The 23,624-nt window shown below is 64.5% G+C and overlaps 1 protein-coding gene across 3 annotated transcripts in view; it reads right to left on the bottom strand.

Moving 5' to 3' along the window:
• The window catches only part of Kcnt1 (potassium sodium-activated channel subfamily T member 1), a 61,243-nt gene extending 42,652 nt beyond the window's left edge, over positions 1–18,591 (bottom strand). For 2 of the 3 annotated variants that reach the window (XR_006147647.1, XM_042681020.1), the window contains exon 1: positions 18,482–18,576. Coding sequence is in view for 2 of the 3 variants with exons in the window: in XM_042681020.1 (XP_042536954.1) it covers positions 18,482–18,576 (95 nt within the window). In the remaining variant the exon portion in view is untranslated. Of the gene's footprint in view, positions 1–18,481 lie in introns of all 3 variants that reach the window. The other variant, XM_042681022.1, reaches the window with a different exon arrangement.
• Between the last annotated feature and the right edge of the window lie 5,033 nt (positions 18,592–23,624).

Here is a 23,624-nt window from a genome sequence, read left to right as displayed (position 1 = left end):
CCAGCCCCGAAGGCGGGGTGGCCAGGCACCCTCCCACCAGCCAGCGGGGAGCCACAGGCCGCAGCTCTGCCTCCCCGAGGTTGGAACCCTGCAGTGCCAGAGAAATTCATGAAACTCCTTCACCTTAAATGTTTAATGAACCGCGGCGGCCACTTCCTCCAGCCCCGCCACAAGAAGTCCATGAAAACTATCCACTTGGCCCTGGAGTGTGTGGAAGGGGGCAGGTGTGACTTGCCTTAATGAATTGGAAAGGGGCGGGCGGGGGGGGGGGGGGGGCTCCCGCCAGGTTGAGTCAGGCCGGTTGGCTGCAGCGGGGGGGGGGGGGGGGGGGGGGGGGAAGGGCTCTGAGCTACCACCCCCTCCCCCTCGGGCAGCCCCCCCTTCCAGACTCTGGGCGCCCTCAGGCTGGCCTGAATTCCTGAGGTCCTGGACCTGTGTTGGCCTGGCAGGCAGCAGAGTCCTGGGACTGCGGCCAGACGCAGGTCCTGCCCCCACCTGGCCCCCTCCCTGGGGAACAGGAACAATGACAGAATGGCCTCCCAAGGGCAGGCCAGGTGCTTCGTCCACAGTGGAGTTAACAATGAGCTTCCCAGCTTGGGGCTCTTCTGTGAGTGCCTGGAGGGCGGGCGCAGGGCACAGGGTGCTGGCCGCCATCCTCCAGCGGCCGAGCCCAGGCTTCTCAGGGCTCTGTGCAGCAAGTGCCCAGCCAGGCTAAGAGCCCCGCCAGGTCCCTGACTGGGTGGTCCTGCGCCCTGGCAGAGCCTGTGGCCAGCCCAGAGGCCTAGAGGCCAGACACTGGGCCCGAGGCACTGACTGCTGGGAGCTGGCTGGGGTGGACCCTGGCCCCTCACCTGTGGGCCCCCGGCCCCCAGCCCCTCACCTATGGGCCTCAACAGACTCCTGCCCAGGATGCTGAGGCTCCAGCAGGAAGGGCGGTGGGCCCCAGGCCCTCCTAGCTCCTCACACTTGCCCTCGGCTAGCACCCAGGACGGACTGCTCTGTCCAGGGAGCTCACTGCCAGGGCAGGCAGGGGAATGGGGCCTAGGAACCAGGGAGGGGGGGTGCAGAGTGGCCCAGGAGGAAGGTACTGACTCCTCAGATTAGCAGATAGCCCTGGCCTGGCCGTCCCCCCAAAAGACAGCCCCTCAGGCCCTTCTCACTCTGGCCCTGAGCCTCTGGAGGCCACACAAAGATCTATGTCCCCAATTGCCTGGGGTGGGGCAGAGCCCTGCCAACGTGGCTGGCTCTAACCATCACCCACTCTGTCGTGGGGTGCTAGATGAGAAGAAAGGCCCCACCATGGCCCCAGCCACAGCCCACGGCTCTCGAAGACTAACAAGGCCAACCACAGTGACAGACAGGTGCCTGAAGCTCTCTGCAGCCAGAGAGGCCCTGTGAATGGTGGTTGCCGCTGCTGGCGATGGTAATTAATAACGCACAAAGGAGAGCCTCACTTGGAGATCACGGCACACACCACGTGCCGAGCCCCGGAGTGTGGTGGGGTGAGCACCCAGGGACACCGGCTACCTCCTGCCACTTGACCTAAATCTTAGTGGAAGAGTGTGCAGAGCTCACAGTGGGGCAGGCCGCCCTCCCAAGGCCCCAAGCAGGGCTGAGGCTGGGGTCCGGGGCCCGGCATGCTGGCACCCATTCAGGTAGCTTCCATCCTGTTGCTCCACTGCGGGCCGTGTCCTGCCTGGGCTCCTGCTCCAGGGCCCCTCACACCCTGTTTGATTGCAGCCCTGGAGGCCGCCAGGCGAGCCGTGCCCTGTCCAGCTGCAGGGCAGTGGCGCTGGGCCGCAAGGACTGTTCCAGAGGGACTCAGGCCCCGGAGGTGTGCAGACACAGTCCCTCCCCAGAGGCACTTACTGAGAGAGAGAGGAGTCCAGGCTGAAATCTTCCACCTGAGGCCTGGGGACAGAGCCACACATCACAGAAGGCGAGGGGCAGGCCAAGCAGCTAGGTCCTGAGACCAGGTAGGATTTGGGGCAGCATCCAAGGGCAGCAGAGTCCCACGCTCTGACGCGGGGGCCCTGGGTGCCGCGGCGGGGCCAGGGCAGGCAGCCCAGCATGCAGGGCCGCAGGAGGCAGGCCGGTCCTTCGGTGCTCATGGAAGCAGCACAGCCGTCTGACATGCATCCCCACACCTTGGTCAGGTGGGGTGACAAATGCAGGCCAAGAGGGCAGGATGCGGTGCCCCAGGAGTCTCTGCCCCGCCCCACCCAGCACTATGCCCAATGCTCCCCCGGGAACACCCATCGGCTCTCGTCACCGAGGCTCGCAGGGCTGCAGAAACTACACCTGCACAGGGCCGTGCAGCCGGGCAACTGCCAGGGCAGCTCAGCCTTGGGCTTGCTCCTCTACAAGGCCGCTGCCTGGCCCACAGGCCAGGGGCTTGGGACCACCCCTCCACTTCCTATGGGCCAAGGAGCACCCTGTACCGGCCTAGTCCTGATCAGCAGGGCTGCACATTTTCCCAGGCTGGCCAGAGGGCAGTTAACACCAAGACTGGTGTGGCCTGTACTAGTGGGAGCCAGAGGCCCGGCCTGTGTGGAGGACAGGCAGCATGGGGCTTGAGGCCCAGCCCGTGTGGGCAGCGTGAGGCCTGGTCCATGTGGAGGACGGGCAGTGTGGGGCTTGAGGCCCAGCCCGTGTGGGCAGCGTGAGGCCTGGTCCGTGTGGAGGATGAGCAGCGTGGGGCTTGAGGCCCAGCCCATGTGGGTAGCGTGAGGCCTGGTCCGTGTGGAGTAGGAGCAGCGTGGGGCTCGAGGTCCGGCCCGTGTGGACAGCATGGGCTCAAAGCCCAGTCCATGTGGAAAGCGTGGGGCTCAGCCCATGTGGAGGGCGGGCAGCGTGGGGATGGGGGGGGGGGTCTGTGCTCCACTTCAGAGAACTTCTCTTAAGGCTCAAAGCAGACACTTTCCAGAAGACTGAGCAAAGGGGCAGAGCCGAGCACTGTCTTCCCCAGGCCTGCTGGCAGGGAGGAGGTGCAGGTCTGCGTGCTCAGCCGCGCACTCTGGGAGACCAAGCCCTCCACCCCAGCTCCAACAGGCCCTGGAGGGCAGTGTGCTGGTGGGGGTGGCAGCGGCCAGGTCCTGTGTGTTCTGACTGACATTGCTCTCAGGACTATCAGCGCTGCCCACACTTGGCCCTGGGTCTACAGGAGCCTGGCAGGGCTGGGGCTCACTGCAGTTGGACCAGGGAGGGGGCTTCCAGCCTGGGAATACAGCAGCCTTGCTTCCTGGGACAGAAGCCCAGGGTCTCCCCTTGGTCTCAGCAGGACGGCATGCAACAGACCCTCCAAGCACTGGTGGGAGTGGAGGCCTCACCAGCCCGTGAAGCCTCTCTGTGTTCTGCCCAAGACCACCTCTGGAATGTCCAGGAAAGGCCACCTGGTTCCCTCCCACCCCCCTGCTCAGGTTGGCACAGGCCTGTCGGGCAAACAGACAAGGGTGTGCTCCTGGGAAGGCCCACAGCCTCTGGAGCTTTGCAGCCTGTGCAGGCCTCGGTGAAGGGGAGGCAGCCCACCGGGACTCGCCCTGCCAGGTAAGCAGCAGAGCAAGGAGAGGGTCGGGGAGGAGAGGGAAGCCTGCTCCCACCAGAGCATCCTACCCAGGAGCCGTGCGGCTCCTCCCCCAGTCACACAGCCTCTCATGACTGGGATGTGAGATGAGGCCCCAGCCTGGGTTCTCTGCCTACAGCTGAGGCAGCACCCGAGCAGACTGGGTCTGTGGGGGAGTCTCAGCTCCACCTAGCAGTCTGGAGGCAGCGGCCAGCGGAAGGCTCAGGACACAGCCGGTGTTCCTCTGCAGCTAGCAGAGCTGCAGCTAGACAGGCGTCCCGGTGGGGGCGGGCAAAACTGTGCTGGGAAAGCGCAGACTCTGTCCCAGAGCGCGGGGAGGCAGCTCCTCTGGGAACCCCTCTGGGCTGACAGACCTATGTCCCCTTCTTTCTGCAGTCCCCACACCCACCGTCCCGCAAGCTGGACGCATTCTCCACTCAGGAGAGGGAGCTTGCTTGCTCCAGGTCTCCGGGGGTCCCCTCAGCGCAGTGAGGGGAAGCGTGCATTTGGGAGAGACTGGACCGTTCCACCAGGACCCAGGCTGTGACACTTGGGAGAGAGGTTCCTTACAAGGTTCAACTCAGGGTGACGTGTGCGCTCGCAGGGACCGCTCAGGACACCGCACGGAGACACTGCCAGCCAAGGAGGCCCCTGTCCACTCCCTAGCCTGGTTCATCCAGTCTCCAAAGCCACAGGAAAACTAAGACTCGCAGCCACACAGCCCTGGTCAACTCTCACACCATCCAATTAGGACTCGGGTTCCTTGGCATGGACAGGAAGACCCCTACATTCCCAGGCCAAAACCCTCAGGCCTGACCTGAGGGGCAGGGCAGGGAGGACAATGCAGCAGACGCCTCTGCCCGAGCGCCCTCTACCTGCTCTCCACAGCACACAAGTGACCGTCACTGGGACTTCTGGAGTCTCCCACCATTTGCCTGGGGGGACACTGTCCTCCGTGCTCCCCTCCCCCTGCTGTCCCTCTCGGCTGCCAGTGCAGTGCTGTGGTTCCCTCCGTTTCCTGCCCCTCACTGCACGGCTGGTCCAGGATGGGCCTGGAGGCCCCATCTAAGCCCAAAGGTATTGGGGCAGCCAGAAGGAGTCCCAGTGTCCAACCTGGACAAAAATTCACTAAGTGGCCCAACCTCTCCCCTACTGTACTCCTGAGCTCGAAAGCTGCCTGGAATGGGTCCCTCCCATCCTTTCTAAGCCCTGACCTCAGGGAAGCAGGAGAAGCACCCTGGGGAAGGTGCTCAGGTTGCCCAGGCTGGATGGGGCTGTGTTAATGAGGTGGGGGGGGGGCATGCGGGCCAGGGCACGTCCCCACCAAGGATATGCATGGGGCAGGCAAACTGCTCACTCGAGGCTCCGCTCCTGGGGTCAGGAAGGAGGGCCGGGCCTCCTGGTCCAGGGCATGGTGGGCAGCCAGGGATTCAAGATGCAAGTAGCAGGACTAGCCGTCCGTCCCTCCGCAGACACTCGCCTCCCTACCTGGGCCTCACCCAGAAATTCCACCACACCTGAGTTCCTCAGGCACAAACCCACCAAATGCTCTCCTGCTGGGCGGGCAGGGCTCCTGGGGCTCATCTTCAGAGCAACAGCTGGTGCTGCGGCTGTAGGCAGGTGCTGCCTGAGTCTAGCTCTGCAGCAGCTCCCTTCTGTGCCCTCAAATAGGGGACGGGGGGCTGGCCAGGACTCCGCTGGGGATGGAGAGAACCAGCAATACAGCTTGTGGCCCATGGGGCGGGGGCAGGAGCAGGGTGAGCATGGTGGACTTCCTGGGGGAAGTGGCCGGGGCTCTCAGGCTGCACTGCAGGCGCCCATGCCACCTAGGAAGCACAGCCAGGCCTCAGGAGCCAGGCTGGCCCCCAGCAGAGCTTCCAGGACCCCTGGCCGCACCGTACCCAGGAAGAGGGAGGACGAGGAACAGTCCTCCAGGGCCCTCCTGTCCCGAGCTGTCCACCAGCTGTGAGCAGGCCCTCAACAGTCTCTTCCGGCAAATGGGAGCATGCTGGCAGCAGCCTTCCGCACAGGGACAGCGACAAGCAGGAGCCGGTGGGCAGGTGCGGGGAGTGGCCAAGGAGTCGGGGAGGGAGAGGCACCCCAGGCCCTTGGTCTAACCATCTGTCAGCCCTGTCCCTGCCAACCCTCAGCACCTTGACCCTGGCCCTTCACCCCCACACCCCAGCTCTGGCCCTGGCTACCCCTGCCTGGAATGCTCCACCAACGCCTCCTGCCCGGCCCTGCGCCCTGCTCTCCGCCCTGGTGGGCCTCTTCTCTCCCAAGCGCAAGCCTCGAGCGGAGCCGACCGTCCAGGAGTGATTCACACCCCCACCCCCACTCAGGCACAGGCAGGAGCGCCGGGAACTCTGCCGCCCGCTCACCGTGACACCCGTGCTGTGCCAGGGCCATGCGCCCTGGGCTCCCTCCGGGGTCAGCCCTGGGCCCCGGGGCTCCCCCCAGGGCCTCCCCGCTGGAGCCTGAGCCCTGACTGCCCCTCAGCCAGAGTTTGCCGTGCAAGCCCCCATGCCTGGGCCGCGCCCGCCTCCCCGCGGCCCGAGCGGAGCGCGCCGCCCGCGGCTCCCAGGCCCCGGGGCCGGCGCTGGGCGGGCAGCGGCCCGGCGCCCGGGGCCGGCGGGGCCGGCGGGGCCAGGAGGAGGCCCGGCCCCGGGGCGGGCGGAGCGCCCGCGCAGCCCCCCGCCGCGGCCCCGCGCAGCCCCCCGCCGCGGCCCCGCGCAGCCCCCCGCCGCGGCCCCGCGCCCCTACCTCTGGCCCACGTCGCTGCCCACCGAGCCCCCGCCGCGGGCCGGCAGCAGGGGGCTGAGGCCGTGCGGCTCCTCGGGGGCCGACGCGCCGGCCGGGGCGCCCCCCGGGCCCGCCTTGCCCTCGGACGGCGAGCGCGGCAGCTTGGCCCGCGCCATCCTGCGGGAGCCGGGCGGGGGCGGCGCCGGGCGCAACCACCGCCGCGCCGCCGCAGTGGTACGGTCGGGACGGGGAGGGCGCCCGCGGACCGGGCGGGCCAAGCGAGGGAGGGGAGGGCAGCCCGGCGGGGCGGCTCTGCTCACCTGCCAGCCCAGGCCCGCCCCAGGGCCCCTCCCCCCCAGCTGGGGTGTTGAGGGCCCCTCCCCCCAGGTGGGGTGTTGAGGGCCCCTCCCCCCCAGCTGGGGTGTTGAGGGCCCCTCCCCCCAGCTGGGGTGTTGAGGGCCCCTCCCCCCAGCTGGGGTGTTGAGGCACCCTCCCCCCCAGCTGGGGTGTTGAGGGCCCCTCCCCCCCAGCTGGGGTGTTGAGGGCCCCCTCCCCTCAGGTGGGGTGTTGAGGGCCCCTCCCCTCAGGTGGGGTGTTGAGGGCCCCCTCCCCTCAGGTGGGGTGTTGAGGGCCCCCTCCCCCCAGGTGGGGTGTTGAGGGCCCCTCCCCCCAGGTGGGGTGTTGAGGGCCCCCTGCCCCCCAGCTGGGGTGTTGAGGGCCCCCTCCCCCCAGGTGGGGTGTTGAGGGCCCCCTCCCCTCAGGTGGGGTGTTGAGGCACCCTCCCCTCAGGTGGGGTGTTGAGGCCCCCTCCCCCCAGGTGGGGTGTTGAGGGCCCCCTCCCCCCAGGTGGGGTGTTGAGGGCCCCTCCCCCCAGGTGGGGTGTTGAGGGCCCCCTGCCCCTCAGGTGGGGTGTTGAGGGCCCCCTGCCCCTCAGGTGGGGTGTTGAGGGCCCCCTCCCCCCAGGTAGGGTGTTGAGGGCCCCTCCCCCCAGCTGGGGTGTTGAGGGCCCCTCCCCCCAGCTGGGGTGTTGAGGGCCCCTCCCCCCAGCTGGGGTGTTGAGGGCCCCTCCCCCCAGCTGGGGTGTTGAGGGCCCCTCCCCTCAGGTGGGGTGTTGAGGGCCCCTCCCCCCAGGTGGGGTGTTGAGTCCCCCTCCCCCCAGGTGGGGTGTTGAGGGCCCCTCCCCCAGGTGAGGTGAGGTAGCTCCCCCAGCCCCAGCTGAGGTGGGTTGAGAACCGCGGGGCTGGGTGGTGCAATGGCCACAGGTGCAAGGGCAGGTGTGCCAGGAAAGCCTGGGACACGCGGCACAGTGGCCAAGGGCAGAAGACCCGCAGTGTCCAGGCTGGGTGGGGGCACGGGCAACGTCCCCCACAGCGGGGAGTGGGGCTCAGCCGCAGGCAGGAGGAAAAGTCTGACACCTGCTCCAGCAGCAGTGGGCCTAGAGGCTGAGAACTGAGCCAGAAGGAGAAGTCCTGCGGGATTCTACTTCGGTCTCCAGAGACACCAAATCTACCAAGGCAGGAAGTCAGGGGTCTGTGCTGGGGGCAGAGGGTGGCGGGGTGGGGAGAGAGGAGGGCAGCATTTAACAGGGACAGTGTCAGGTTGGGAAGGAAGATGGTGCACAACACTGGATGTGTCTGATGCACTGAATGTACATTTGAAGACAGTTAAAAGGTACACATGCTGTTCTCTGCATTCTATTATGGATGAAATAAGTAGTTAAAGAAAAGGAGGAAGGGAAGCAAGATGAGGGGGGGGCGGGAATATGGACTCCAAAGACAGAGAACCAAGCTGTCAGCAAACAACCCCAGGGCAGAAGGAACTTCCCCTAATGAGCAGGATGTTCAATAAAAGCAGTGCTCAGAACCTAGATAAGTGTGTTCATCTCAGACCAGGTACACTGGGAGACAGGCTAACCCTCCCGGGAGCCCAGAAATCATCCCCTTTATGACTAAGTGAATCCAATCAGAAGACACCCTGAAAATCAAATTGCTGACCTAGACACAACTCTGACCACAGCATGGAGGCAGACTCTAATCCCAGCATGGAGAAAGGGTGGATGCGCTTCCTGATGGGCCCTCTGGGCCCCTGGGTAATGGCCTCGAGGTCTCTAAGTATTTTAAATACGGATACTTCAATACTTTAAATACTTAAATGCTTCCGAAAGCATTTAGGAATATACTGCCAAAGCAAAGGAAGAACTGTGTGCTGGGTTTTGGGAAAATAATGGCAGGATCGACTCTGCTCAGATACTGGCCCTTCCTAGTCCAGTGAACTTGAGCCAAAGAAAGAACTTTCTGGGGACAGCAGATGAAGGCGGCATCACTGTCAGGAGCAGAGCTGGCTGGCTCTGGATGGGCTTGAGCGAGCACCCGTGGATGACTGTCCCAGTCAGATCCAACACTGAGAAACAGAAAGTGTGACGGGACTATTATACCCAGCCCAGGTATCGTCCACGCACATAGACACGGGGAGACGTCTCAAGTGCACAGATGCTCTTCTTGGGGGAAACGCCTCAATGGTGAATGTAGCCCACTCAAACAGGAGGGAGCTCGGGGATGGACAAGGCTCGGGGACAGAGACGGCTCGGTGAATGCGTGTGTGGTCAGCGGGAAGCCAGAGTACTCGGCTTTGCAGCAAGTGTTAGATAATTATGCAAAGTCTGGTTATGGAACAGATTGCAACCATTTTAAACCTTGGTGAAGTAAAAAGAACAATATAATTAGCAAACACAGGGGGTGTGCAAGGTACTGAGATCCAAAATAAAGACTCTGAGCCAGTATTGTGAACCTCACTCCATCCCCAGCGGAAGGAGTTCCTGGAAGGCAGATACCCGGCAGAGAAGACCCAGGGCACAGGCAATCCAGTTTCCCAGAGATCAAGGAAGCAGCAAAGAGAAATGGAGTCACGTCGAAGGGCCCAGGGGTCAGCTGGAAGGGCCCCTATTGGCCAAGGTGAGGACGACAGCATGGGAGAGGACAGCGCTCAAACATGGCTCCTGTGCTCCTCGGGCTGTGACCAATTACCACCAGTTCAGTGACGGAGACAAAGCATAGGCATAGCACCGTCCTGAGGTGCTTCTTCCCCGGGCTCCAGGGAGCACAGGGGCTGTCCTGGTTGGCTGCCAGCACCTACTCCTTCCTTAGCTTGGTGCTTCTGCTTCCTGTATCACATCTCCACTCTAGCTCTTCTGTCTCCCTGCCTCCCTGTTAGAGGGCCCTGTAACACCCAAAAAATCTAAGGTCAAAACTCATTCCACTTGGGCTGGGAAGGTGGCTCAGTGGCAGAGTGCCTGCCTAGCATGCATGAAGCCCTGGGTTCCATTCCTCATTATCCCATACACAGAAAAAGCGAGAAGAGGCGCTGTGTCTGAAGTAGTAGAGTGCTAGCCCTGAGCAATAGACAAAAGGACAGTGCCCAGGCCCTGAGTTCAAGCCCCAGGACCGGCAAACAACAACAGCAACAAACCCACAATTCATCCCACCTGCCAAGGGTGTTCTGCCAGTCGGTCACAGATTTGCTCTACTGCCTGTGGCATCCTGGGCCCTCTGCCAAACACAGACACTGGTGACTGCGTGCTGGGCCTGCAGAGACTCTTACCATCCAGGACTCCTCACTGAGTCCACGGGTCCACACAGTCCCACGCCCCAGCGACTGGGACACGGCTAGTGCCTGAGAGCGACTGCTCAGTGACCCGGGAAGGATCCAGGCAGGCCCCACAGCTCCCTGGGGGTGTCCACGCAGGGGCCTTGGGAGTAGGGAGGGACGCTGCGAAGGTGGAGCTGTCTTTGGTGTGGGTGTGGGGGTTGGGGTGCTGCCTGCCTGATGACACACTGCTCTCTGAGTGCATCACAGCCACTGCCAGGGTCCCCTGGCCTCCAGAAGGGGACACAGGCTCTGCCTGGCCAGTCGCTCTAGAAGAGGCCGTGGCACAATAAGGAGAGAGGAGAGCAATTAGTGAGGCCCCTGGGTGAGAGGCAGGGCTGGGCTTCCTCCTGGTGTCCAGTCTCCCCTTGGGAACGCCAGGAAGCTTCTCCTTGCTGTGCAGTGAGCTGGCACATATGGGCTGGAGGAGCCACTGGGGCTCAGAATGGAGGAGGGGAAGAGGTAGAGCCAGGATTTGCCTAGGGCCCAGGCTGTGCCCCGTGCCCTGGGCGACAGAGGCTAGAGAGCAGCTTCTGGCCCCGGACCTTTACCCTGTAGCCTTCCCCGGCAGCTTTTTCCTGAGGGCCTCCCTGGACGTGGTGCTCTTCCCTGGGGTGGAGGCCCAGTGAAAAGCTTCGGTCTGTCCTGGACTGGCTGGCACATGGCTTCCCAGCTGAGCACAGAACTGTAAAGAGTCCCAGGCTTGTCCTCAGCCTGCCCCCCAGGCCTGGACACCTTCCTGGCTCTTCCTGTCCCCCCCCTCCATCCCAAGTCAGCTCCCACTCTCTGGTAGGCCCTGGGGACTCAAGGAGCAGGGCTCCCCTTGGCTGCAGAATGGCCTCCTTCCAGTGCCCTCCTGGAGGTGATGGTGGAAGGTGCAGCCCCTCGGCCTGCCTGAGGGGGCGCTCCCCCACTGCTCCCGCTGGTGGCCGGCGGCGGTGGGAGGCTGTTCTTACTGACCTTGTCCAGCAGGACAGTGGCTTCTCCTCCCCACTTGGCCGCCATGGACATGGGGGGGGCCTTTCTTCCAGCATTTCCACCTGCCATTCAGGAGGGCAGCGCAGCCCCAGGACGGGGTCCATCAGCGGCCGCTGGCTCCTGAGCTGGCTCCCAACAAGGGTGGCGGCGGCGGCCTGAGCGCCCGGCGCTGGAAACCCTATGTTGGAAACAGCGTTTGCGGCTCCCCGGCCGGCCTTCCTCTGAGACTCTGGGAACACCATGACCAACTGGTGCCTTGGAACAACAGGGCTCTGATTTCCTCCACTTCTGGAATCCAGAGGTCCACAATGGGGCCAGCGGGACCGCTGCTGTCCAGCCTGCAGGCCCCAGCCCCGTGGTCTGGGCGAGGCCCGCCGCAGAGCCTGGTACCTTGCTGGCGATGGCCTCGGTCCCCGAGTGCTGGGGCTTCTGATGACTGCTGTGGTGCGCAGCAGGCGGAGGTGCGGAACTGGATGGAACAGGTGAAGGTCGAGGAAGTTAGACCAAAGTGTGCACAGCCGCGGGGAGGCGCCTGCGGGCTCCCCAGCCGTCCCTGGGTTGCTGTGGGCTCACCTGCGTCCTCCCCACACCCACACACGGAAGCCCTGACTCCCAGTGGGCGTGTGTGGGAAGTCGGGATGGGAAGAATCCCGAGCGCAGTCTTTCCCTGTGGGTGTGGCCGCAGGCGCCAGGACCCCCGGCTGCCAGCTCTTGCTCTGGGCCTCAGCCCCAGCTGGTGAGAGCCGCGGGGGCCGTCCTCTGAGGCGGTCTGCGGTGGAGCCCGCGCAGGCCGATCGTGAGCATGACGTCTTCGTGTTCCAATGGAGGAGCCCGGGGTGCTGCATGCATACGCTGCGGGCACCTGGGCAAGGTACTGCCCCATACCCAGCCTCGAGGCTCAGCAGCGGCTGCCCCTCACTGTCTCACTGGACGCCAGGGCTCCATTCTATGGTAATCCAGAAGGAATCCGCTTTGGAGTCCTGCGTGAGAGTCCCTGGGGTGTGGGCTTAGGGGACAAAGCACTGTGCCCCGCCATGTGAACTCAGGGGACAGGATGAGGGACACAGCTCCTCAGGATGCTGGGTTTGGTTTTCTCAGGGCATTTCCAAGTGTCCTTAGTGTGGGCGTTGGAGAGTCAGAGCCACTTCTCATGGCAGAAGCATGCATCGCTGATGGCTCACCATGCAGAGCCAGGTGGAGGCAGCTGCCCCGCTGAGAGGCTGGGATTTGAGTCCCCAGGCACCGTGTAGTGCTCACAGCCCCAGCAAACAACGACCTGCCCTCCCCCGCTGACGCCCACCCCTACCCACACTTCTCACTGACTGTGTTTCATCCATTTGCCCTTTACCCTCCAGTGTGGGTCCTGCCGACGCAGACCTCCTGGGGCGGAGAGATGGCCAAGCCCACACGCAGGCCGCCAGACAGCAGAAGTGGGGCGTGCCCTGGGGCTACACATCCACCAGAGGGTCACACAGCCTCTCCGTCCCCCACCCTGACTCGGGGACTTCTCAGGCCCGGCTCCCAGGCACCCCAGGATGCTGGAGGACAGCCCAGCCTTGAATCAGCTCTGGACTGGACAGTGACCCATATCACACTCTCCGGACACCTGTGGACACGTAGGCCAGGACAGAACCTTCAGACACAGCCCTGGCCTCCCCCTCAAATCCCCGCTTCCCCATGCCAGGGGCACAAAGACGGTGTCAGAGAGGGACAGCAGGCTGAGCTCCCTGGTCCTTGCAGCTGGGCCTGCCCCAACCAGAGCACCTCCCAGCCTGGACCAAATCTACTTTCTCGGCCATCTGCAGCCTCTGAAGCAAGAGGATGTGGTGCTAGGCAGGTTCCGGCCCCTGTGGATGAGGAGAAAGGCAGGGGCAGCGCTGTGGCTCACCCAGCCCCAGTCTCCCTGGGGTGACCACACAGAACTGCCAGTCCAGCTCCGCCTGTCAGGCTAGCACGGAGTCCAGGACAGGCCCCAGGCAAAGCTTTAAATATAACATCCTGGGAAGGCTGCGCCGCCTGACACTTCTGGGAGCTGAGTGGCTCCGGCATGACAAAGGCCAGGGGCAGGGACAAACAGCCCACTCCAGCGCCAGCCCAGCCTGCTCGGCTTCCACTCCCACCCTGGAGCCTGGTGGGCACGGGTGGCACACGTCGTCACCCACCGCGCTCCCCTCTGCTGGGACAGCTTCAGCTCACACCCCATGGGTCCACGCAAAGCCTGCCCGTGTGAGGCTCCAGCCAGCCAGCCAACCCAGGCCTCCAGTGCAACAGGGCTTCTCCTGCCCTCCTCCCCAGTCCGGGAGGGCACGCTTCTCAGACCCCATCCTCCCACCCTTCCTCACCTGCCTCCGCCTGCACCCCAGCAGCCCCTGCCTCCATCTTGCGCCCCCACTGCCCCCTAAAACTATCACTGCTCACCCGGGCCCTCCTGCCAGCTGTGAGCAACACCCCACACCCTACCCCCAGCCCTGGACCCGGCCGGCTGCACAGATCTTCCCTGCTGCCAGTCTCCCATGTCAAAGCCTTGGCCATGAGGGATGGCCGTGTCTCCTACGGGGAGCCAGGGGCCATGTGGGGCCCCACCAGAGTCCAAGGCAGGGGAGTGTGGCAGGTGTGGCCTATCCCATGCCCACTGTGCCTGTGGGCCCCCTGCAGGAGCGTCCGTGGTGTTCCTTCATAACACCTGCTGCTCGGACAGCCTTTGGGCACCTGGGGCTGGTTCTGAGCCCAGACTGTGTCTAACAGACAGGCCCATCGGCGGAGGCGGAGCCCAGGCAGAGCTCCCCTAACGAAGGCCACAGGCTCCCCATTCTGGTGCGGGCTGGGGAGAGGCCAGGGTGGTGAGCATGGCGTGCGGGCAGGCGTGTGGGTGGGTGGGAAGGGCAGTAATGAGCTCCTGGCCATCCAGGCACTTGGCAGTCAGCCAGGGATGATTCTAAAGAAGTTTCTCTCCACACCCAACTATGGCCTGCTGAGTCGTGCTCCCAGCCCAGTGCTGCTACTGTTCAGTTATTAACACTTGTAAGTGAGTGGCTCTGAGAGTGGACTGACCCTCGAGACGCCCCACCGCTTCTACAGTGTGGAGCCTGGCGCTCCTTCCTTCTCCAGAGGGGCCGGGATTGGCCCTCCTGGGACGGCCTGACCTACTTCCGTTCCCCCAGCTGGACAGTGGGCAGGAGGCCAGCGGTGCCATGTGCCGGGTCCTGGGGCCTCTTGGGGATGGCCTGCTCCTCCTCGCGCCCACAGCATCGTCCCCAAGGTGGGGCTGCTGGCCCTGGCCCTGGCCCTCCTGGCTCTGTCTCCCACATCTCACTGGCTGGGATGGCTCTGGGGAAGTGAGTGGGTTCCATTTCCTCTCAGAGGAGCTCGGGCCGCTGGGATGGGGTCCTTGGGGCCCTGTTCACATCCAAACACCGGCTCTGGTGCCTCCACTCAGGGCTCCTGGGGCCTTCCCCACCTATGGAGACACCTCCCCCCAGCCTCCGGGGCTCCCACAGCCTGGACAGCACATGGGGTTGCTGGGGTAGACCTCTCACCTGCCTAGAGCCCAGCAATACAGCCCAGCACTTCCGACACTTTCCTGGCCTCTGTGCAGAAGGGTTCCCCACTCTGCCCATGGCGCCAGTGCCTGGGGCCTTAGCCTTGGACAATAGGCCAGGAGGTGGCCATCTGCTAGGGCCATCTCCCCACCAGCAGCTCTTCTAAGCCTGGTTTGGCTTGGTCCTGCCCCTTGTGGAGGATGAACCTGTGGCAGACCCCATCCTCCCCCACCCCATCTCCCCCCATCCCTCCCACCCCAACACACACAGGCCTCTACTTCCTTTTTTTTTTTTTTTGGTCAGTTGTGGGCCTGAACTCTGGGCCTGGGTGCTGTCCCTCAGCTCTTCAACTCAAGGTGAGCGGTCTACCACCTGAGCCACAGCACCACTTCTAGTTTTCTAGTGGTTTATTGGAGCTAAGAGTCTCACAGACTTTCCTGTCCAGGCTAGCTTTGAACCGAGATCCTCAGATCTCAGCATCCTGAGTAGCTGGGATGACAGGTGTGAGCCACCAGCGCTCAGCTCTCCCTCTTTCTTGAGCCTCAGCACCGGGGGCGGGGCGGAGCCTTAGCTCCATACTGCAGACCAGGAACAGGGTTCTAAGAAGCAGCCATGACCCAGGTGCTGCCTTGGTCCAGCTCTGCTGCCTCATCAATATGGCCCTTTGGGCGGCTGCTGACCCCCAAGTCTGAAGCTCCCAGCACTGTGCTGCTGGAGGTTCTCAGGAGGCAAGGAGGGGCAGCTCCTGCGAGAGAGGCCAGGGCCCCTTGAAGCTGCTCCGAGGGCTCTGGGGCACGGGGCAGTGGCATGTCTGAGAAGGGTAGGGGCCCCAAGTGGCTTGCCTGGCTGCTGCCTGGGGGAGACCCCAGGACAGGGCCTGACTCGTGAGGGTCTATCTACCCAGGGCTGCATGAGCCCCCTGAAGGGGCAGGCTCTCTTCTTGACTCCCATGGGCTCCGTGGTATGCTGGGTCCCCCAGGAGAGGCCAGCCTTGGCAGCCTGGCCCCGGCTGCCCTCGTGGGAGGTGAGCTCCTCTCCCCCAAGGCCACTGAGGCCTGTTGACTCACTTCAAGTGGCTTCATTCTCCTGGAAAACAGGAAGTACAGCCCTCCACCCGCCCACAGCCCGCCAGAAGCGGGATGCAGCTCCCCCAACTGTCCCATGGAGCCTGCCTTGAAGCGGGGGGAGGGGGGGGGGGAGGGCAGCTCTGTGCTGAGTTTACAATGCCCTGCCCTGGACTGGGTGCTGGGGCCCTCCTCCAGGGGAGGAGACAGCAAGCAGGCTCACACCTCCCTCCGATGGCCCCTTGGCTGAGAGACTAGCAAGTCCTGGGGGGATCTGTGCTACTCTGTCCCAGAACACCAGCCTACCCCCTGCTGCCACCACTCCATGGAGGCCCTGGATGGCTTACAGGAGCCAACCTGCCACAGCTGCAGGTGGGGCCCGGCTCTTCTAGACCCTCTCAGGCCCGGAGCGGCACGGGCCTAGATCCCCAGCCCCTCTTGGCATTGCTGCCCGGGCCACTGGCACACTTGGGAGAGGCCCTGGCAGGCCAGACGGAAGTGCCCCCGCCTCATCCTTCACTCTGGGAATCAGCGATGCTGAGGGGGGTGGAGGAGGAGGCTGAGGAGAGAACAGATGAGGCCCCTCGAGTGCAGTGGCAGAGGGCCTCAGGCCAGGGCCAGGAGCAGAGGAGGGACTGTGAGCAGGGGCCCAGGCCCTGAGTCCCAGGTCATTACCCTCCTGACCCTCAGCTGGGGGTCCAGGCCCTGAGTCCCAGGTCATTACCCTCCTGACCCTCAGCTGGGGGTCCAGGCCCTGAGTCCCAGGTCATTACCCTCCTGACCCTCAGCTGGGGGTCCAGGCTCTGAGTCCCAGGTCATTACAGACAAAGCTTGGAACCTCAGGCTCCTGCAGGGCGGGGTCTTATTCCCTGGTTCCACTTGCCCTTGACAGGATTGGGGGGGGGGGGGGCTGAAGGAGACATTCTAGAGTGTATGGTCTTGAAAGAGACACGGACAGACTCAGACTCAGCTATCCTGCAGCTCATAGCCCAGCAACCACCAGAGAGAGAGGCTATTTGAGAAAACTAGAAAATTCGTTCCCAAAGTGTAGGGGCTTCCTTTCAGGGTGACACCTATGCTGTGGTATGAGACAGTGGAGAGGAAGGACCTGGCAGAGCTGTTGGTGATATACAGTGTCACCAGTGGTACTTTTACTCAAAGTAAACCACACACAACTCTAGGACTCCAATGAATTCAGTGGCAGCTCTAGGACTCTGCGGTGAATTCAATGGCAGCTCTAGGACTCTAATTCGATGGCAGCTCCAGGACTCTGATGAATTTAATCAATGGTAGCTTCCTACCCACTTCCTGAGCCTGGGCACTTTGCAGCACCGAGCTGCGGGGCCCCCTATGGCTGGCAGAGAGCCCCTGCCATCTACTTCTGGAAATGAAAGCTTGGGGCATTACAATCTCATCACTACGGTGGCTGGCGTTTGCCTGTTACCCGAAGACCCCAGCACCACTGGGGAGACAGACACTGTTTTCTACCTTCACTGGAATAACCTTGTAAAGTTGCTGCTTTCTAGAACTAAGTCCTGGCTGAGCTGGCCCACGGGGAGCTGGTTCTGGGGTTTCTGGTGCCCAGCGCTTGCTTCTGTGGGTCAGGGAGGGTGAGAGAGTCCCCACCCAGCCACAGACCCCGGGGCCACCTCTCTGCACGAATCTCCTCCACAGGTGGCTTTATTTATTGTGACAGCACTTAGTTCAACAGACAGAGATCACCAAGTTTAAGAGTCTCTGCAGGACTCTGGCTCCTGGGCTCTCATTGGATGGAGGCTTGGGAATCCGCCCCCTCGGCCCCGCTGCTCAGCACGCGGGCTGGGCACACGCAGGCCTGCACACGGCCCCACTCGCACGCACGGTTTCCGGCCAGCAGCCGCTCCCGGAGCCGCCGGTGATGTAGGCGTCCACTTGAATAGGGCACCTCGGCAGGAACGTGCAGCCCAGGCCCAGGTGTGTGCGCGTGCCTGTGCGGGGTGCGTGCGCACGCGTGCGCGTGTCCCGAGAGAGTGGCAGACACTTGAAGGGCACGCGGGTCCAGCGCCCCAGCTCTGGCGCGAGCCCTGGCGCGGGCAGGGCCGCCCCCTCCCGGCCCCGGCGGGGTGTTTACCCAGGACAGCTATTTGGGGAGGAGGCAGAGCGACCCCCCCCCCCTGCCCCGGGCCCGCCGCCGGCTGTCCGGGGTCCCGAGGGCTCGGCCGGCCCCGCCGCAAGGCCCGGCCGCCCGCGCCCGGCCCGGCTTCGCCCCAGGCCAGCGGAGCCGCGGCTGCGCGCCGGGAGGCGGGGACCCCCGCCGGCCTCCGGGAGGCCCAGCCGCGCGCCCCTGTCGGCGGCGCCCCGAAACTCCGGGCGCCGGGCAGCGGGGAAAGTTGAAGGGCGCGGCGGCGGCGCGCGGAGCTCAGCACCGCGGACAGCGCAGCCCCGGCGGCCGCCGGCCCCGGCCCCGGCCCGTCGTCCCCGGGACCCCCCACCGCGCCCCCGGCCCCGGCCCCCGCCCGCGCCCGCGCCCCGGCCCGTCGTCCCCGGGACCCCCCACCGCGCCCCCGGCCCCGGCCCCCGCCCGCGCCCGCGCCCCGGCCCGTCGTCCCCGGGACCCCCCACCGCGCCCCCGGCCCCGGCCCCCGCCCGCGCCCGCGCCCCGGCCCGTCGTCCCCGGGACCCTCCACCGCGCCCCCGGCCCCGGCCCCCGCCCGCGCCCCCGCCCGCGCCCCCGGCCCCGGCCCCCGCCCGCGCCCCGGCCCGTCGTCCCCGGGACCCCCCACCGCGCCCCCGGCCCCGGCCCCCGCCCGCGCCCCCGCCCGCGCCCCCGGCCCCGGCCCCCGCCCGCGCCCCCGCCCGCGCCCCCGGCCCCGGCCCCCGGCCCCGGCCCCCGCCCGCGCCCCGGCCCGCCGTCCCCGGCTACCCCCTCCCGCGCTCGCGGCGCGCGCCCCCGGCCCCGGCCCCCGCCCGCCTACCTGTCGTCGTTCGGGAAGGGCTGGTCGCCCAGAAGCAGGTCCCGGAAGCGGTACCGCGGCGGCAGCGGCAGCACCTCGGTGTCCAGGTCGCTCATCTTGGGGCGACGGTGTCCGGGAGCGCGAACCCGCGGCCGCCGTCTCCGGCGCAGGGCCGCCTGCGGGTACACGCGGCGCCCGCTCAGCCGCCGCGTCCCCGCCGGACGCGCGCAGCCCCTCGCCCCGCCGGACGCGCGGAGCCCGGCCTCCGCGACCCCGGGGGGCGGGACACCGGAGGGGGCGGGTCCCGAGGCGGCGCCTGGCGGCCCGAGGCGGGACACGTGCGCGGGGCGGGGCCTCGCGGCTGTAGGGCACGGGATGGGGGCGGGGTCTGGCGGCCCGGGGCGGGGCTTCTGTTCTGGGGGCGGTGCCTGGCGGGGCGGGGTGGGACATCTGCGCGGGGGCGGGGACTCACTCGCGGCTGTAGGGCATCGGATCGTGGGCGGGGCCTGGCGGCGCGGGGCGGGGCGTCTGTTCTGGGGGCGGAGCCTGGTGGGGCAGGACACCTGAGCAGGTATGTGGGGAAGGGACAGGGGGCGGGTCTTGTCCGAGCTGCTCCCCAGCTCAGCCACAGGCCCTGGGGCAGGCCCTGCCAGTCCTCCTGTGGCCCAGCCTCCCTTTAGGATCCAGAGCAAGCACGCCAGCCCCCAGGCCTTCCTCTCAGACCCTCCACTGCTGCCCAGGGGAGGTGGGCCTTGTATGCAGCCCCTGGGACTCAGGTCCTGTGTGGGGGCGGGTGCTGCCTGGCGTCTGGCACTCACGCTGCCGGCCATGCATCAGGACTCTGGGCTCACCCAGAGCTTGCTGTGGGCGTCACTGGATCACAGACACTGGCAGTGTCAGAGCAGGGTTGGGGGCAGCCCGGGCACCTCGCAGCCCTTTGTGGCCAACAATTGGTCTTCCGGTCTTTCACCTTTCCTGTCTCCATCTCCACCTGTGTGTCACCACATGCAGCATCCAGGTCAGCTCCCCATCCTCAGCCTCCAGTGGGGGCGGGAACAGCCCCTGGCCACCACTATATCCTCTTAGCCTTCCACACCAGCGGACGGCAGAGCTCCAGCCCGGCAGAGGCCCCGACAGCACTTTCCATCCAAGAATGCAGTGGCCTGATGGGCCTCTGGGGCCCCAGCATGGCCCTGGGAGGGAGGCTGCGGCCCCTTCCTTGTGCCTCTGGCCCCCGCCTCGGCCTCCCTCATTGCTTCCTTCCAACAGCCCAGGGTACAATCCCCTGAGGCCACAGCCTTACACCCCGCCTGAGCAATGCCCGTCAGGCTCTTCTGAAAACAAAAAGCCGGGAAGGGAAGCTTGTTTTTCTTCCCCTGGATGGACTCAGGGTCCGCTTACTGGGCCCTCCCTCCAAGGGAGAATGGAGGGGCAGGGAGTTCTCTGTCCTGTCCAGGCCCGTTCCTGTGTGACAGGCAGCAGGGCAGAGAAGGGCAGGGAGGGTGAGTGGCAGGTGCACAGATGTGCTGACCAGACCCTTCCTGGAAGGTGCTGCTGTCTAGGCTGCAAGGCCACTCATCTGGGCACCAGACCCAGGACCCTCCTCACCCCACTCCACTCAGGAAGGGTACACCTTCCTTGAGCCCACAAACTGTCCCGAGCCCCTAACTGCAGGTGAGCAGCAGGTGGGCAGGTATGGGCGCCTGTCCTGGGTGCCTAAGCTGTGGCTGCCAGTGGCAGGCGCCCCTGCCCCTTGTCTATCAGGTCACACATCCAACCTTGGGAATCTGGCAGCATTTGAAAAACAATATTTTCCTGATTGCATCAGAGTGGCTGATGTTTTCCTTGGCCACAAGCTGGCAGGGCCACGGGAGGTAGCGGCAGGTGGGAAGCCATGGGGTTGCGGGCTGGGGCTGTGTTTTCTTGGTTTTGCCCCTTTCTTGTGCTGCCCCGTCTTCTGTGTAGGTCGGGTTTTCTCCCCTCTGGCATCGGCCTCGTTCCCTCAGCAGATCCCCCCCCCCCCCAGGACTGTTTATTGTATGGGACAGAGGCCAGGGGCGCCAGGGCCTCTTGGAAAGGTGCCCACTGGGGGAGGGACGTGATGGAATTGCTGCTTCCTGCGTAGTGAGGCTTGGTGAGGCGTGCTGGGCCAGGGGCAGGTCGCAGAGCACGTCCAGGCACGTGAGGGGGAGGCATCCCCAGGGAGGTGACCAAGTAGAGTAACACATGGCTCTGGCCCTGCAACCAGGCCCTAGGGCTACATCTCCCAGTCCCCTTCTTGCTCCTCCCCATGTGACCCAAGGGGAAGCCCGGGACCCCGAGATCGCACCTGCTATGGTTCTGACTTCTGAGAAACAGCCATTTCCACAAGAGTTCAACACTTTTGTGGCTTAAGGAAGGTACCTACCTGCCTGGCACCTTCAGAACAAGGTGTGGAGTTCAGTGTGTGGGATCCGCTGTCCCTTGCAGGCAGGGCCAAGAGGACAGGGCACTCTTCCCTCCTGCCCCGGCCAGCCGGCATGTCTGAGGCAGCAGGGACAGGGATAGGACAGCCCAGGGCCCCATGGCTGGGCATGGCCCAGTCCTGGTACATGGGTTCCAGTTGGGTGATTCCCTCCCTGGGCACCCTGACCTGCCTCATGGTGGCACAGAATCCTGGAGCACCCAGCCAGGAGGCCACCAGCACCGAAGCAGGAGCTTCCCAGACACCCCCCTGAGTCCGCCCCATGGTCACTGCAGAGGAGAGCTCTCGTGGGGACCAGACCGTCCCCCTGGTCCTCATCCTCTGACCCCCCCAGGGGCAGGCACCACAGCGGAAGAAAGAGTGGCAGAACCGGAAAGGAAGAAGTGGGGGCTGGGTTCGAGGTTGGCTTAATCGTTTATGTGGAATCCCAGGAGGAATCAAATGAAGAATTATTAGGCCAGATACAGTGGCCAAGCCTGGGGCACCCACAAACCAAGAGCAAGGGGTACAAGGAGCCAGGGCAGTTGGGGGGAAAAGCACCCCTAGGGTTGGCTACAGCCCCCAGGTCTGGGGATCGTGGGGTTTCCCTGTGGCCGGGTTCCTGAAGGCCCAGCAGCCCATCCTCCAACCAGCAGGCACAGTCAACTGCAGGCAAGAGCACAACCAACAGGCACAGCCAATCAGCTGCAGGAAGAGCACAACCAACAGGCACAGCCAATCAGCTGCAGGCAAGAGCACAACCAACAGGCACAGCCAATCAGCTGCAGGCAAGAGCACAACCATCAGGCACAGCCAATCAGCTGCAGGCAAGAGCACAACCATCAGGCACAGCCAATCACCTGCAGGCAAGAGCACACCAGGCCAGCTGTGTGCTTGAGTGGAAGAGCACGGACCTACATACACAAGGCCCTGGCTCTGTCTCCAGTACTGAGGGAGGGTGGGGAAGTGACACGGCATAGCTTTATTTTCTCAGAGTCTGTTTCATCAATTCATACTGAAGAACAGATGATCAGGAATGGGCAGGAGGGTCGACGGGGAGAAGCGGCTCATCTTACCAGTGGTCAGCCCAGATGTGTAACCATGTTGCGGCCACAGGAAAGGAACTGCAGCACGCACCACACTGCAAAGCCCTTGGCTGGGCCCGAGGATGGAACAGGGGTGCAAAGAGTCTGTCTATGATAGAAACTGCTGGAACTAACCCAGGGCAATGTAGTGCTGACCACAGCATCTTGGCGGGACGGCGGTCTCCTGGCTGGTGGGAAGGGGAGCAGTGAGGGAACTTATGTGTTCTCTCTCCTTCTTGAGCCTCGTTACCCACCCAGCCCAGCCACCTGTCCCCCACCCTTGGTGGGCTGGCACTCTGGAGTCTGCATAAAAGAGAAAGGACCTTATCTTGCAGTCTTCAGCCAAGAACGAGGCAAAATCTCCAAGGATGTTGAGGAAAGGATCCTAAATGCTTCTACAGGTGAACAAACTGCCGTCCACTGTCCACCGTCCACCGAGAGAGATGCCACCCACTGGGGGGAAGCAAGTAGGGAGAGGGTGGGGAGAGAAAGAGCAGGGAGCCCACAGGGGGCGCTGGAGCTCTTCTGTGACATGATAACCACCAGGACCCAGCAGCCAGCCTCCAAATCCACCAGGATGAGAAAGCATCCTGCACCACACAGGCTAGATGGGTGCCGGGTGGAGACAAGGAAAGAATAAACTTGTAGGACAGGTTCCTGGGACAGGGTAGAGGAGTTGCCTGTGCTGGCAGGAAAGATCTGTCCTTTTAGACAGCCAAGAGGGTTGCTTTAATTAGGATACAGCAGTGGTCCCTTCCACCCTGGAGCCCCCCCCACCCCAGGACACCTTGCCCAGTGCCCTAGGAGGCTGGGCATATCATTAAAGTCACAGTCTCATGTAGAAAGATGACCTGCAAAAACACAAAGACAGATGTCCATTGCTCAAGACACCCCCAGCCTCCCTGCGGTGGGGACAGCTGAGCACTGGGCTTGGAGCCCAGTGAGTGGGAAGTGCTGAGGGGTGTTGTGTGCTGACCGCAGCACAGACTAGCTGCATTCTGCACACAACAGCTGTGAAGCCAGAGCCGCCGCAGCTGCTGGGCCGCTGGGCAGGCGGACAGCCCGTGTGGTGCCCCTCTTCCTGAGGAGATGGGCAGCTCCCCTCCCCGGGACCCACCGGACCCCATGCTGCTGCTCTTGGGCCCTCTCTCTGGCTCTCCTGAGGGCTCCTGGAGCTGGGCGCCTGGGTGTGTCCAGCAGTGACCCCGCTGCTTCATCCTGCACCCTCCCCCAGCTCTGGTCCATCCTTGAGATGCAATACCAGGGACCTGGCTCCGTTCAGGTGACCAAGAAGAGGGTCCACCCCTCAAGCTGGGGCTCTACTCCTGTCCACCTCTGAACTGCATCTACCCCAGCAGATTCCTGGCTCTGGAGATCCCTGGGGACCTCCTTCACCCACCCTGATCTCTCAACCCTGCATCCACAGAGCAGTCCCCCCTGCCCCCCACCCTCTGCCCCGCAGCTCAACCCTGGGCTGCACTCACTGATCACCTGTCCTACCACACACCAGCGGCCGAGGCCCCTCCAGGTCCCCCAGACTCTCAGCTCCAAAAGCAGGAGCCTCGGTGCCCACTCGCCTGCCCGCACATCTCACAGCTGCTCCTCGCGCCAGTGCTCCCTCTAGGTCTGGCAGCAC

This window comes from Dipodomys spectabilis, unplaced genomic scaffold (genome assembly GCF_019054845.1).
Source record: "Dipodomys spectabilis isolate Male_0828 unplaced genomic scaffold, ASM1905484v1 ptg000067l, whole genome shotgun sequence".
NCBI classification, from domain to species: Eukaryota; Metazoa; Chordata; class Mammalia; order Rodentia; family Heteromyidae; genus Dipodomys; species Dipodomys spectabilis.
This window is presented reverse-complemented; position numbering and strand designations above follow the sequence as displayed.